At 32.0% G+C, this 14,500-nt stretch overlaps 1 protein-coding gene across 1 annotated transcript; it reads left to right on the forward strand.

Moving 5' to 3' along the window:
- Window positions 1–7,140: 7,140 nt before the first annotated feature.
- Slitrk6 (SLIT and NTRK like family member 6) lies at window positions 7,141–13,763 on the forward strand. The gene is made up of 2 exons (XM_015499320.2): window positions 7,141–7,687; window positions 10,027–13,763. Exon 2 carries the CDS (start codon window positions 10,051–10,053, stop codon window positions 12,568–12,570), a length of 2,520 nt encoding a protein of 839 aa, XP_015354806.1. The 5' UTR covers window positions 7,141–7,687; window positions 10,027–10,050; the 3' UTR covers window positions 12,571–13,763.
- The last annotated feature ends 737 nt before the right edge of the window (window positions 13,764–14,500 follow it).

Consider the following 14,500-nt stretch of genomic DNA (forward strand, 5'->3'; position numbering starts at 1 on the left):
ACAAATGGTGCTGGGAAAACTGGAAATCCATATGCAACACAAAGAATCTGAATCCCTTTCTCTCACCATGCACAAAAGTTAACTCAAAATGGATCAAAGAGCTTGATATCAAATCAGAGACTCTGCGTCTGATAGAAGAAAAAGTTGGCTCCGATCTACATATTGTGGGGTCGGGCTCCAAATTCCTTAATAGGACACCCATAGCACAAGAGTTAATAACAAGAATCAACAATTGGGACTTACTTAAACTAAAAAGTTTTTTCTCAGCAAGAGAAACAATAAAAGAGGTAAATAGGGAGCCTACATCCTGGGAACACATCTTTACTCCTCACACTTCAGATAGAGCCCTAATATCCAGAGTATACAAAGAACTCAAAAAATCAAACAATAAGATAACAAATAACTCAATCAACAAATGGGCCAAGGACCTGAACAGACACTTCTCAGAGAAGGACATACAATCAATCAACAAGTACATGAAAAAAATGCTCACCATCTCTAGCAGAGAAATGCAAATGAAACCCCCCCTAAGATACCATCTCACTGAAGTCAAACAACAACAAGTGCTGGCGAGGATGTGGGGAAAAGGGTACACTTGTTCATTGCTGGTGGACTGCAAATTGGTGCAGCCAATGTGGAAAGCAGTATGGAGATTCCTGGGAAAGCTGGGGATGGAACCACCATTTGACCCAGCTATTCCCTTTCTTGGACTATTCCCTAAAGACCTTAAAAGAGCATACTATAGGGATACTGCTACATCGATGTTCATAGCAGCACAATTCACAATAGCTAGACTGTGGAACCAACCTAGATGCCCTTCAATATATGAATGGATAAAAAAATGTGGCATTTATACACAATTGAGTACTACTCAGACTAAAAAATGACAAAATCATGGCATTTGCAGGGAAATGGATGGCACTAGTACAGATTATGCTAAGTGAAGCTAGACAATCCCTAAAAAATAAATGCCAAATGTATCTTTGATATAAGGAGAGCAAGTAAGAACAGAGCAGGGAGGAAGAGCATGAGAAGAAGATTAACATTAAACAGGGACGAGAGGTGGGAGGGAAAGGGAGAGAGAAAGGAAATTGCACGGAAATGGAAGGAGACCCTCAATGTTATACAAAATTACATAAAAGAGGAAGTGAAGGGAAAGGGAGAAAAACAAGGGAGAGAAATGAAGTACAGTAGATGGGGTAGAGAGAGAAGATGGGAGGGGAGGGGAAGGGAGGGGGGATAGTAGAGGATAGGAAAGACAGCAGAATACAACAGACAATAGTATGGCAGTATGTAAAAACATGGATGTGTAACCGATGTGATTCTGCAATCTGTATACGAAGGAAAAATGGGAGTTCATAACCCACTTGAATCAAATGTCAAGAGCTATGCAATGTTTTGAACAACTAATAAAAAATAAATGATACTAAACATCTAAGGAAAATAACCAAAATAATATACATCTAAGATAGTTTTATTCTAATGAATAACTGCAGCAAGCTTTTATAAAAATTTGAAGTATCTTTATAACCCTTTGCAAAAAGATGCTGAGAATAAAAGCAACAGATTGCCAGTGATTCCTACAAAAATATTTTATAATACTTTGCTTCTAATGATACTAAAATTTAATTATTTTTAAATACTATTTTAACATGTCACAATGATGATTTTGGTCTAACAATTACATACATGAACTCGATATTTAGAGTAAGACACCATGTTGTTTTACATTTGCTATATTTTTCTAACAAAACTTTCCACCAGAGGGTGCTAAAAGAGTAAAAATGATTTAAACCGAATAGTGGTTAGGATTTACCTGATTCTAACACTTATTAATGTTATTACAAATATTAAAGGTTGAGTTTTGATTGAAAATCCATATTTTCACAAATTTCTCCTCTTCCAAAATCAGAGATTATAAAAAAGTAATTTCTACTTATATAGAAGATTTTATTTTCTAAAAAAGCATGTGTCTTTATATAAAGGAAAGGTGAGCAAGTAAGGGGCATTTTTGAATTGATTATTTTTTTATAATAGAAAAGCTATGCTTCAAAAATCATTTTGTTGGCAATAATTGTTTAAACTGTGAAATTTCTAAATATCAGAGGCACCTAGTAGGTTGTAACTACAGATGAAAATAAAGAACCACTTGTTAGAAATGCCTCTTTGGTTATTATTATTAGCCAGATACAAAATGTTTCAAAAAGAATTTGTTTTTTACTGTAGTCAAGTGAGCTCAAACTAAATACTGTGGAGATGAAAAAATTTAAAATCTTTCTCATTTCAAACAAAAGTATTAGGAGGAGAAAATTTTGCCTTTTTTATTGCCTAGGAAAATATGATATGATATATCCAAAAACTATTTGCTATTCATCCGCAGAATATAACTAAATAATTTCCCACTCACTCCTCCCAAAATGCAAAAGGACTCTATCCATTAATACAAATATGACTTATTATAGTTATTTGATTATTAGTATATATTATTTTTCTTAAAATTTTATTAAAATTAATATTTTTAAGTTATATATTATTTGTCACCGTGTCCTATGTTCTCTTTTAGTATATGGAAACATGAAAATTATAGAAAATGCTATCTTTATTTTCTTAAATACAAAATATTATATGTGGTATACATATTTTGCAGTGTGTTCTACAGAAAACTCATTTGTTCTAAAAGAGACATAGGAGATTGATATAGCTATATGTACATGACATATCATAGTATGATTATACATTAAATATATATGTATTAAAATCATCAAAAGGTAGTTGCATTGTACTAAGGTTAACCACATATATCTTTATGTTCTAATTTTTCATAGGTGTACAAGTATGAAATGCATATTCATGTGTTGAATATAAATTGATTCTTAAAAAAATACCTCTGTCAGTGTTTGAGTGGATATTTACAGCCAAAAAACTCATTATCCAAATTACATAACACGTTTAAAAATATTATACTACAAAATGCAATATATAACATTAAGTTATAGCTATTAAAATAAGATTACACCCCTAAAAGACAAAGCTGTGTGTGATGAGCAGATGCTGTGACAAATGAATTGTTTTGGGCAATAGGAAGACATTTAGAATTTAAAATCTCCTGCAGGTGGTTTGCCACAGATGATCTATCATATGTGTTTGATTCAATGGTAGTTATCATTATCATTATTATTAATCTTTTTGATATAAAGTAATATAGTCATATAGATTTGTTAGAATAATTTTAAAACAACCACATTTGGAAAAAATACAGGGTGTCTATTTATGGTTACTACTTTTTAATCTTGAATTTTAGTATTATTATATAGAAAAAAAAAAATCTTAAGTCCTGAAGAACAAGTAAAGGTACAATGATCCATAATAGTGATAATAAACAAAGAAATGATTTGACAGGTTTGCATGTGTTAACAGACTCTATAGTGATTTGGAGGAAAAAATAATATGAAGGAGATACAAGCCCTGCTTCAAAGAGTCTCTTCCACTATCAAAACCACTTACAGTCTAGTACTATTCCAATACACCTTCTCTTACACATTGCTCATTATTCATTATGAAAACATTCATCAATATATTCGGGTGTTTTTAGTTGTTTTATCTTTATGTCTGTTTAGTCATCCATTTGAAGTAGGAAGATTCATGAAATCCCCAGTATCCTTTATATGAAAACAGCTCATTGTTCATGCTTGTAAGAAAGGGTTTTGTTTTGCTTTGCATTGATTTGTTTTGTTTTACATTTTGCCAGTTTAAGCAATGATCTAGTGAAATCCTTTGTGTCAACAGACTTTAAATCACCAACAGGAAGTTTTGTTATAAAACTTCTCATAGAATAAAATAATTTAATTATTAATTTTATATGTTTGCATTCAGATCACTTATGCATGAAGGAAACTTAAGTTTTAAATAAATTAAGTTTTTTTTTTAATTAAAGTTTTAGTACAAAATGGCCAGTTTTCCTACACCCGTTTATATGGGACTGGGCAAAACATTACATCTTCCCTACACTTTCACTGAGAGAAACCATTGTACGTGATAAACGTGTGCATATGTCTTTCTCACCTGTAGGCAAGAAAATCTTCGATTCTTCTTTATCCAAAAGTTACCTTAATTAAAATGTATATTAATATTAAAAATTCAGACATAATAATAATTATACTACCACTCTAAGGGATCCAAATAAAGAAAGGATTGTAAAGTGTTTGATGTCTCTTTGCCAGGACAACATGAATGAAAACCCCAATTTCAATATCTGAAGAATAAATGCAATGATTTCTATATAATGTGGAATTATGAAAAATTAAAGGCAATAAATATTCCTTTGTTATTAGATTCTATGAAGAGTATTTATATAAATAGGTCAGATCATATATTTCAGGTAAACTTTAGTATATATTTTTAGAGCTCTTTTCTTAAGTTAATTTATTTATTTAATTTATTTTTGATACTGAGGATTGAACCCAGAGGTGTTATACCATTGAGCTACATATATAACCTTTTTAATTATTTGTTATGAGAAACATTCTCAAAATAAAGTCAATGACAGTTTTTACATATGTATATAATTTTCAAAATGTATATTCAACAGACATCTTTGAGATTTCTCTATGAGATTTCAACTAAATTGCCCAGGCTGGCCTTGAACTTGCCATTCTATTGCTGAGTTGCTCAGATTATAGGCATGCACCACTAAGCCTAACCTTTTTAATTTTTAAAAGTTATTTTTGTATATACAATGGACAAATGGGAATACAAAATAATAAACATCTGAGTTGTATTTAACCTATGGAATTATTAACAATTTTAGATTTTTAATTTATTTTTGATTCTTTTAAGTTTTATAAGAAAACAAATATAATTTTTAGAGACATAAATTTAAAGTACATGTTTATTATAAAAAGAGCAATGTGAAATATGTCTTTATTAATGTTTATGAAATTAATGCATCAAAGACTCTGTGAACTTAAATTTTTATTTTAAATGTTTTGTTTTGGTAGAATTATCATAAATTTCAGTAATCTCCTAACTCTACAAACTTTCCTCAAAGATCTCTGTTGAATATATATTTTAAAACAATTATATAAATATGTAGAAAGTGTCATTGATTTATTTTTGTTTTTAATTTTTTTCTTCAAAGAATAAAACTTGCTATGAATATTTAAAATGTACCTATAGTCATATCATCCCCAAAGGGTTACCAAGTATTATACTTTTACTGCCAGAGTATTTTAATGTACCCCAGTCTATACCACAGATGGTTCAGAGTTCTGTCTCTGCAAGCCATTTAGATTCTGGAATTAAACTGCATCTGGCATATCTTCACTTTACCTCTTAAATATGACACTGAAAAAAGTGCACAGATGCTCTGAGGTGCAAGTGCTCCTATGCACAATGAATAAATCTCTTTCAATTTTTTCTTTTCAGTGTTCATTCTTGGTCTTTTCATTTTATTTGTCCCACATACATACATTATCAGCCCGACAAATTTCATAAAATATTCTTCTATCTAGTTTTTGTGGCCCATGGCTATTATGATGATTTCTACCCCATGCATGAAAGCAGGAAAGGAAAGTTATCCTAGTCCTAAGTGCTCTAGGTTGACTGAGATGGGTTTATTTCTTCTGACTGCTTGGTATTCTTAGTGTAAATATAATTCTTACTGTTTGCCACTTAGAGATGTCTACATTGAAAGGCAGAGATACTGTTAAAGGTCACAATAAACATAATCTATAAGTTGTCATTAATTGATTAGTTCATAGTTATCTTTTATATGGAGTCACTGGAGGCCTCTACTAACTTCATATTAGAATGGAAAGTTAACAGAAATATTTGTGAATACTTTTAGTGTTACCACTTTTTTTTCTTGATTTTTAGTCTTGCTAATTTTCTTGATTGTTATTTATTTGTTCTCTTTACTCATTCTGTTGTCTCCATTCTATCTTAAAACACATTGCTATTAATACAGGTCAGGAACTCAATGAGTGGAGAATACAATATAAAGGAAAGTGGAAATATTAAAAATAATCAAAAACCTTTATATTTTAAAATAATATTCTACACTAAGACTATGAAAAGTATATGGATCTTAGTGCATACCAACAGGTAATAATAATTAAATATTTCTATTTTTCTATTTTGATAATTGAAACAAGCTTAAACTCCCTTTTATTAAATAATATTTTTGGAAATGAGACTTAATTTGTATTAAGTGGCCTCTGGAATCTTTAGTCAATAGTGAACCTAAACAGAATATTTTTTAAAAATGATAGTTTATAGTGTATTCATTTTGAATGCAAAAATGTTTATTTACTTGAAATGTGGGTAAGGAGAAATGATTTTGTATAAGCAAAAATTTGGGGAAATAAAGAATCTGTTGAGAATTTCTTTAGGGTCATTCAGAAAATTTTTTGAAGTGAAAGTTAAATAAAATCTTTTTGGGAAAAAATAGTTCTGACCTAATACTATAAAAATCAGGATATTGTCATTTGTACATATTTAATTTAACTTGCTGAATTTTATACATGAAGGTAGAATTTTATATCTTTATGAGTGCTAAGCTGTGTTATATCAAGGGCAATCATATTGTAAAACTTTGAAAATATGTTTTAAAATTATAATAGTTTTACTCTAAATATTATTTTTAAATAACTGAATGAGACCTTATTTCTAGCTTCATTATTGAAAGAAATAATGTGAAAGAAATAATGAAATATAAAACACAGTCACATTAAAAAATTTGAAATGGTAAATACATATATACATATGTTGTAGGGAAGCAGTTTATGTTACCATTTTAAAATTTAATTAGTGCACAATTTCACCTCTGAACACCAACAAAAACAACAGAAACTACAGGAAGCAGCTCTTCTACAGGCAGCATGCCTGTTGTTTTTCTGCACTTGTGTGTGCAGTACAGTACTGAGTTAGATGAGACTTCAACAGAATACATTATTTAATTTCCCATAAATAACAAAGTATATTATTAAACATTTTAAACAACAGGTAATTATTTCCATCAAAATCACTTGCTCCATATTTGGTATTAAAAGGAGGGGAAAGATCATTTTCAGAAAGAGGAGGAGTTGAGCAGTCCCAAGGTGGAGCTGTCTCTTGTGTTATATGACACGGGCGGATTAAAGTGCTCTGATGGGGAAGGGCTTAAAGGCTGAGTCAAAAGCCAAGAAGTCTCTTTATTTACGCCTCCCTCCCAGCCCTTGGCAATCTGACTAATAACAAACTGAGCTAACAAGAAAGACTAGAAAGGAAGGAAGGAGAGCACTGCTGCAGCTTGGATCTACAACCTAAGAAAGCAAGAGTGATCAATCCCAGCTCTGTTAAACATCTTGTTTATTGGCTGCATTCAGCAGCGTGCAAATGGTTAACTATATGCAAAAAAGTCAGCATAGCTGTGAAGTATGCTGTGAATTTTAATTGGGGGAGAAAAGGACAACTGCTTCAGGATGCTCTAGTATGTACTCTGCTTGCAATATTTTCAATGAAATGCTCATAGCTTTGTCCTTCACCAGAGATTTTAACTTTCTAAAGCTATGGGACTTGTCAAAAAGTGATCTGAGAGAAGAAAGTACCTGACAGTTGGTGTTTTCTTTTTTAATACAAAACTGAATTACTTTGAACACCTCTTCCAGCTGTGCATTACAGATAACGTCAGGAAGAGTCTGCTTTACAGGTAAGATGAATGTTTCCAGGCTTTTCTTATCCTGATTTTTGCATTATCATAAATTGATTAGATTTATATGTTTGCCTCTTAATGAAACAAAATAACTTTGCCTTAAGTGATATTTGGTTTCATTTTGCTCAGTGGCCCAACTAATGCTGTAGCAGTTGCCTGTTTCTCTGAGCAGCAGACATTTAGTCCAACAGCTGGCTGTGGAGAAGCACAAATATAATAATATGCCACTATTTCTTTTACAACATGCAGTTTGTTATTGGAAACTAAATATGTGTACTTCCTGAAGGGAAGATGGCTTCCAAATGTCATTGCTGAATTTAAAATATAAGCATAATATTCTACAAAAATTCTTTTAATTTTGTGTATTACTTTTATTGTTTCTGACATACACTTTCTGAAAAATATGTAAACAGGGAGTTATGGCCTCTTTCACATTGTATCAGATATGGTTACTCTAAAAACACTCTTAAAATTTCTTATAAGATTAGAAACTGTTCCACAGCACATTTTGAAGAGAATAAAAAGCATGTAAGATTAAAATAATGAGATGTTGTCAACTAGAAATTATTTACTATTTTCCCAAGATGCTGTACTTCATGAAATGAATTATATTCATTGTTTGTAATTCATGGAGAGGTACTTAGAGTGTTTTGGAATGCTAATCCACAAGTTGAAGACTCCAACTACAAGCTCCTTGACTCTAAGCACAGCACTCAGAGCTATGTAAAATCAAACTGTTTCCCTATAGAAATGTAAATTCTCGTAACTTTTTTTTATGTAGACTGTATTGTTTTGTTCCTTCAGTTGCTCAATTGCCATTTGCCTTTCAGAAATTTCAGGCTACATGCATTTGCAATGAAATAATATATTTTTGGGAAATAAAAATTACTTTCAGGATTAATGATTGGGTTCTAGGATATTTTATCTCATTGTGAACTTTAATTAGATCCACAGTTACTATTTACACTTGACCTAGGATAATGAAAGCATTTGGCGTTTTCAAAAGCTCAGTAGTCATAAGATGTGGTATTTAACTTTCCATTTGTTTTATGTAAATTTAGGAGCAATATTTAAAGGAAAGGAATAAAATTAGATACCTTTAGAGTTATATATGCTTACCTTACCATTGTTTTTATGTCTAAGTCAGAGTCTTTTAGAATTGCTGTTTCACATGCACATTTAGATTTTGAAGGGCTTGGAAAATGTGATGTTGTTGATATGAACTTTTTTTTTTTTTAACCAAATGAGACATATCTGGAAGTATTTTGAATTGTGCAGTTTGTTTCAGAGTTTCTTGTTTGAGACTTTAGGCCTTATAATAAAGGCAATTGACTGCTCCATTACAGAATGACTTTGAGTGCCCTAAAGCCTATTTCAAGACCTCAATAGAAAGTCATTTGCTTAAAGTGAACATGAGGTGTTGTTTATTCTTCCACAATGGACTGAAATGTGTGCTGTAGATCAGTCTCCTTCAGTTTTTGATAACTTAAAACTTGTCCATAACAGAATTAAAAAGTAGCCAGAAGTATCCTATATTTAAAAATACAAAATAAAGCATGCTTTCAATGAAATTTGACTATAAAATCTTAAGCCTATACGTGTGATGCTACTATTATACACACTGACTCAGACAAAATAGTCAACGCAGAGTTCTTTTCACAATGCCTTTTGATTAGCCATTGAGGACAGATTTTTCTTAAAGTTTTGAAATTAAAAAATCAAATTAATAAGCATCTTGGTTCAAAATAAAAATAGCTTAAAACACAGACAGGGTTATAAATACATGAATATAATGCATACACTTGGAAATATTCTTACATACATACACACATGTGTATACATTCTTTCTATAACTTTTACATTTCCTGTAGTTCTCTAGGCTTTTGGCTAATACATACATATTTGTTTTATATTATAATCCTCCAGTCTTAAATTCCTTTACTTTAGTGTTAAAAAATATTAAGGCATTCTCACATGTATAATTTTACATCATATTGAAATGTTGGTGGTCCAGTTAGCCAGAAAGCACCTCTCTTATCTTTTATAAGCTAGTTATTTGACAGATATGAACACAAATATGTTGACATAATATTACAAATTGTTGCTTTCCTAAATTTTATATTTTGACCATAGTGCTTGTTAAAAGTAACCCAAAATATGCCTGTCCAAGTATTATGAGAAATTTAAAAAGAAAAAAATGTACGTGCAAAGTATTTATATTTTCATAGTAATAAGTAATTTCCTCTTTAGTGGAAGACCTATCATTTTGAAAATGTCAAATTCATGTCCCTGCTACCCCCCAATAAAATCCCTTCTTATTGCATTTTATTTTACAGAATCAGATTTCATCACATGACAACATGAAGCTGTGGATTCATCTCTTATGTTCATCTCTCCTTGCCTGTATATCTTTACAGTCCCAATTGCAGATACCCTCAATCAGAGGTTCTTGTGATTCTCTTTGCAATTGTGAGGAAAAAGACGGGACAATGTTAATAAATTGTGAAGAAAAAGGTATCAAGAAGTTATCCCAAATAACTGTGCCACCATCACGACCTTTCCACCTAAGCTTATTGAATAATGGCTTGACAATGCTTCACACAAATGAATTTTCTGGGCTTACCAATGCTATCTCAATACACCTTGGATTTAACAATATTGCAGATATTGAGACTGGTGCATTTAATGGCCTTGGCCTCCTTAAGCAACTTCATATCAATCACAATTCTCTAGAAATTCTGAAAGAGGATACCTTTCATGGACTAGAAAACCTGGAATTCCTACAAGCTGATAACAATTTTATTACAGTGATTGAACCAAGTGCCTTTAGCAAGCTCAACAGACTTAAAGTGTTAATTTTAAATGATAACGCTATTGAGAGTCTGCCTCCAAACATATTCCGATTTGTTCCTTTAACCCATTTGGATCTTCGTGGAAATCAATTGCAAACATTGCCTTATGTTGGCTTTTTAGAACACATTGGTCGAATATTGGATCTCCAGTTGGAGGACAATAAGTGGGCCTGCAATTGTGACTTATTACAGCTAAAAATTTGGTTGGAAAATATGCCACCACAGTCTGTAATTGGTGATGTTGTATGCAACAGTCCTCCAGTCTTCAAAGGAAGCATACTAAGTCGACTGAAAAAGGAATCAATTTGCCCTACTCCACCAGTGTATGAAGAACATGAAGATCCTTCAGGATCATTGCATCTGCCTGTGACATCTTCAATAAGTGATAGTCGCATGTCAACCAAGATCACACCCATTTTCAAACCACCTACCAAAGCACCAGGTTTGATACCTTATCTTACAAAGCCATCCACTCAACTTCCAGCACCCTACTGTCCTATTCCTTGTAACTGCAAAGTTCTATCCCCATCAGGACTTCTAATACACTGTCAAGAGCGTAATATTGAAAGCTTATCAGATTTAAAACCGCCTCCACAGAATCCTAGAAAGCTTATTCTAGCAGGGAATATTATTCATACTGTAATGAAGTCTGATCTAGTGGAATATTTTACTTTGGAAATGCTTCATTTGGGAAACAATCGTATTGAAGTTCTTGAAGAAGGATCATTTATGAATCTAACAAGACTACAAAAACTTTACCTAAATGGTAATCATCTGACCAAATTAAATAGAGGCATGTTTCTTGGTCTTGACAATCTTGAGTACTTATATCTTGAATACAATGCAGTCAAAGAAATATTACCCGGAACATTTAACCCAATGCCTAAACTCAAAGTCCTCTATTTAAACAACAACCTCCTACAAGTTTTGCCACTGCATATTTTTTCAGGAGTTCCCTTAACTAGGGTAAATCTTAAAACAAACCAGTTCACCCATCTACCTGTGAGTAACATCTTGGATGATCTTGATTTACTAACCCAGATTGACCTTGAGGATAACCCCTGGGACTGCTCCTGTGACCTAGTTGGATTGCAGCAATGGATACAAAAATTAAGCAAGAACACAGTGACAGATGATATCCTCTGCACTTCCCCAGGGCACCTTGACAAAAAGGAATTAAAGGCCCTCAATAGTGAACTTCTTTGCCCAGGTTTAGTAAATAACCCAACTCAGACCAGTTATGTTATTGTTACTACTCCTACAACAACGACAAATACAGCTGGTACTATTTTAAGATCTCTTACTGATGCTGTACCACTCTCAGTTCTAATATTAGGACTCCTGATTGTGTTTATAACTATTGTGTTCTGTGCTGCAGGGATAGTGGTTCTTGTTCTCCACCGCAGAAGAAGATACAAAAAGAAACAAGTAGATGAGCAAATGAGAGACAACAGTCCTGTGCATCTTCAATACAGCATGTATGGCCATAAAACAACTCATCACACAACTGAAAGACCCTCTGCCTCTCTTTATGAGCAGCACATGGTGAGCCCCATGGTTCATGTTTATAGAAGTCCATCATTTGGTCCAAAGCATTTGGAAGAAGAAGAAGAAGAAAGAAATGAGAAAGAAGGAAGTGATGTAAAACATCTCCAAAGAAGTCTTTTAGAAAGGGAAAACCATTCGCCACTCACAGGGTCAAATATGAAATACAAAACTACAGACCAATCAACAGAATTTTTGTCCTTCCAGGATGCCAGTTCATTATACAGGAATATTTTAGAGAAAGAAAGAGAACTTCAGCAACTGGGAATCACAGAGTACCTAAGGAAAAATATTGCCCAGCTCCAGCCTGATTTGGAGGTACATTATCCTAGAGCCCATGAAGAGTTGAAATTAATGGAAACATTAATGTACTCACGGCCAAGAAAGGTATTAGTGGAACAGACTAAAAATGAGTATTTTGAGCTCAAAGCTAATTTACATGCCGAACCTGACTATTTAGAAGTCCTGGAGCAGCAAACATAGATGGAGAATTTGAGGACTTTCACAGAAATGCTGTGGTTCTGTCTTAAGTCCAAACTTTGGAAATAAGTGCCTTACATGAGTGTGTCATCAATCAGAACTTAAGCACAGCAGTAATCCTATGGGGGAGAAAAAAAGAAGAAAAAGAAACTCAGGGATCACTGGGAGAAGCCATGGCATTATCTTCAGGCAATTTAGTTTGTCCCAAATAACATAAATCCTTGCATGTAACTCATACAAGGATTACAGTAATATTTCTCCATATGCTTAAAAGTGTTTCATAGAAGTCCTCTTGCACATCTAAGATAGGGGTTGAACACTAAAATCACCCTTATCTTCTTGAATTAATTTACCCATGGATTAAATAAAATTGGATTTCATTACTTAAAAACTATACCTATACATGTAGTTATAATATGTAAGGAATATATTGTTTATAACCAGTATATACTTCAGAATGTGCATTGTCAAACACTTAATTTTCTTGCAATAAATGCAAAAGAAAATTGAACTTGAGATTTATAATAATAAAGAAAAAAGTGGAATGGTTGTAATTATTGGGACAATTTGGGTGGCCCCACAATTTGAACAATGGAGGGTTAATCAAATGCCACCCAAATGTTTTCTGAATTTACAAAACAAATATTATTAATAGTTCAGGTGGAATAAATAAGCGAATTTTTGGTTTTCTATACACTTTGTGTGGAGATTCTTAATGTCAATGCTGCTGTGAATTACGGTATGTTGTTTGTGCTCAAAAATTTAATGCTTCTTGGAGTATTTTTAAAATGCTACTGAGATTCAATTGTAAATATGATTAGATCACCTAAGTTTGCTTTCATTCATAGTATTAATCCTTTGTATATCTGAATGAACATGATAGAAATACATTCCTTGTGTCAAGTAATTCAAAGGTATAAAACAAGTAGTAAAGATTGTTATTTTATTTTTATTGATGTATACTGATAGATGCCATAAATTAGTAGAAAAGGCACTTCTAAAGGTAAGTGATTTAAGTTGCCTCAAGAAAGGCACAATGTAGCTTTATTTTACAAAAAGGTATAGCTAGATTTCTATGAACTATTTATTCTGTACAGTTTTGTATATTTTGGGTTCACAAAAGTAATTATTCTTGGGTGCCTTTCAAGAAAATTAAAGATATTGCTCATTACAATAAAGCTAAAATGAAAAGTCTATTTTCAAATGTGCTTTCTTCAAATAGTGTGTCAGTCAAGTCAGAATTAATATGCAAATACATACATAATGCACACACACAAAAGTAGGGTTTCTGTTAGGCACAGAGAAGTATTTTGTTTACCATGTGCAAAAGGATATTAAAATTCTGGGTATGATGGACACTGAGCCAAACGTAAACTATTATTAGCAATTTTCCCTTTTAAGCAAATCATTTTCCTTTGCAATACAAATGAAAATAATATAACATTTTTTTTCTAACTGCAGAATAAACATAGAAATTTTTCATAGTAAAATTAGTAAAGGTAATCTAGGTCTGTTTTCTTAGCACCATGTAAACTTATGCATTGGTTTAGGAAGGACTCCGTTTTATATAAAGAAGTATTTTTAAAAACTTATTTAACAATATTTCAGTGATTTGTAAAAATAACCTATTAAATGTCTTAACTTTTAACTCATTTCTGTACTACTAGCAATACATACATTTTTGTTTGATTTTGAATGAGAAGCCTTGCTACTCATGAAAATAGTGGGGGCCTATGCTGCAGGATATGAAGACTGATTATGGCTCTATTATGAAATCATATTACCAGATTTCTCTTAAATAATTGCCTATATTAAAGCAAAGTCATCAACCATTGTATATCAAAGATTTAATGAAAACCTAAATTTCTTCTTTTATTTCCAAAGTTTTGAAGGACAAAGTTGGGAATTATTCTTTTTAAAGCAACAATTTCTA

This window comes from Marmota marmota, unplaced genomic scaffold (assembly GCF_001458135.2).
Source record: "Marmota marmota marmota unplaced genomic scaffold, marMar, whole genome shotgun sequence".
Lineage (NCBI taxonomy): Eukaryota > Metazoa > Chordata > Mammalia > Rodentia > Sciuridae > Marmota > Marmota marmota.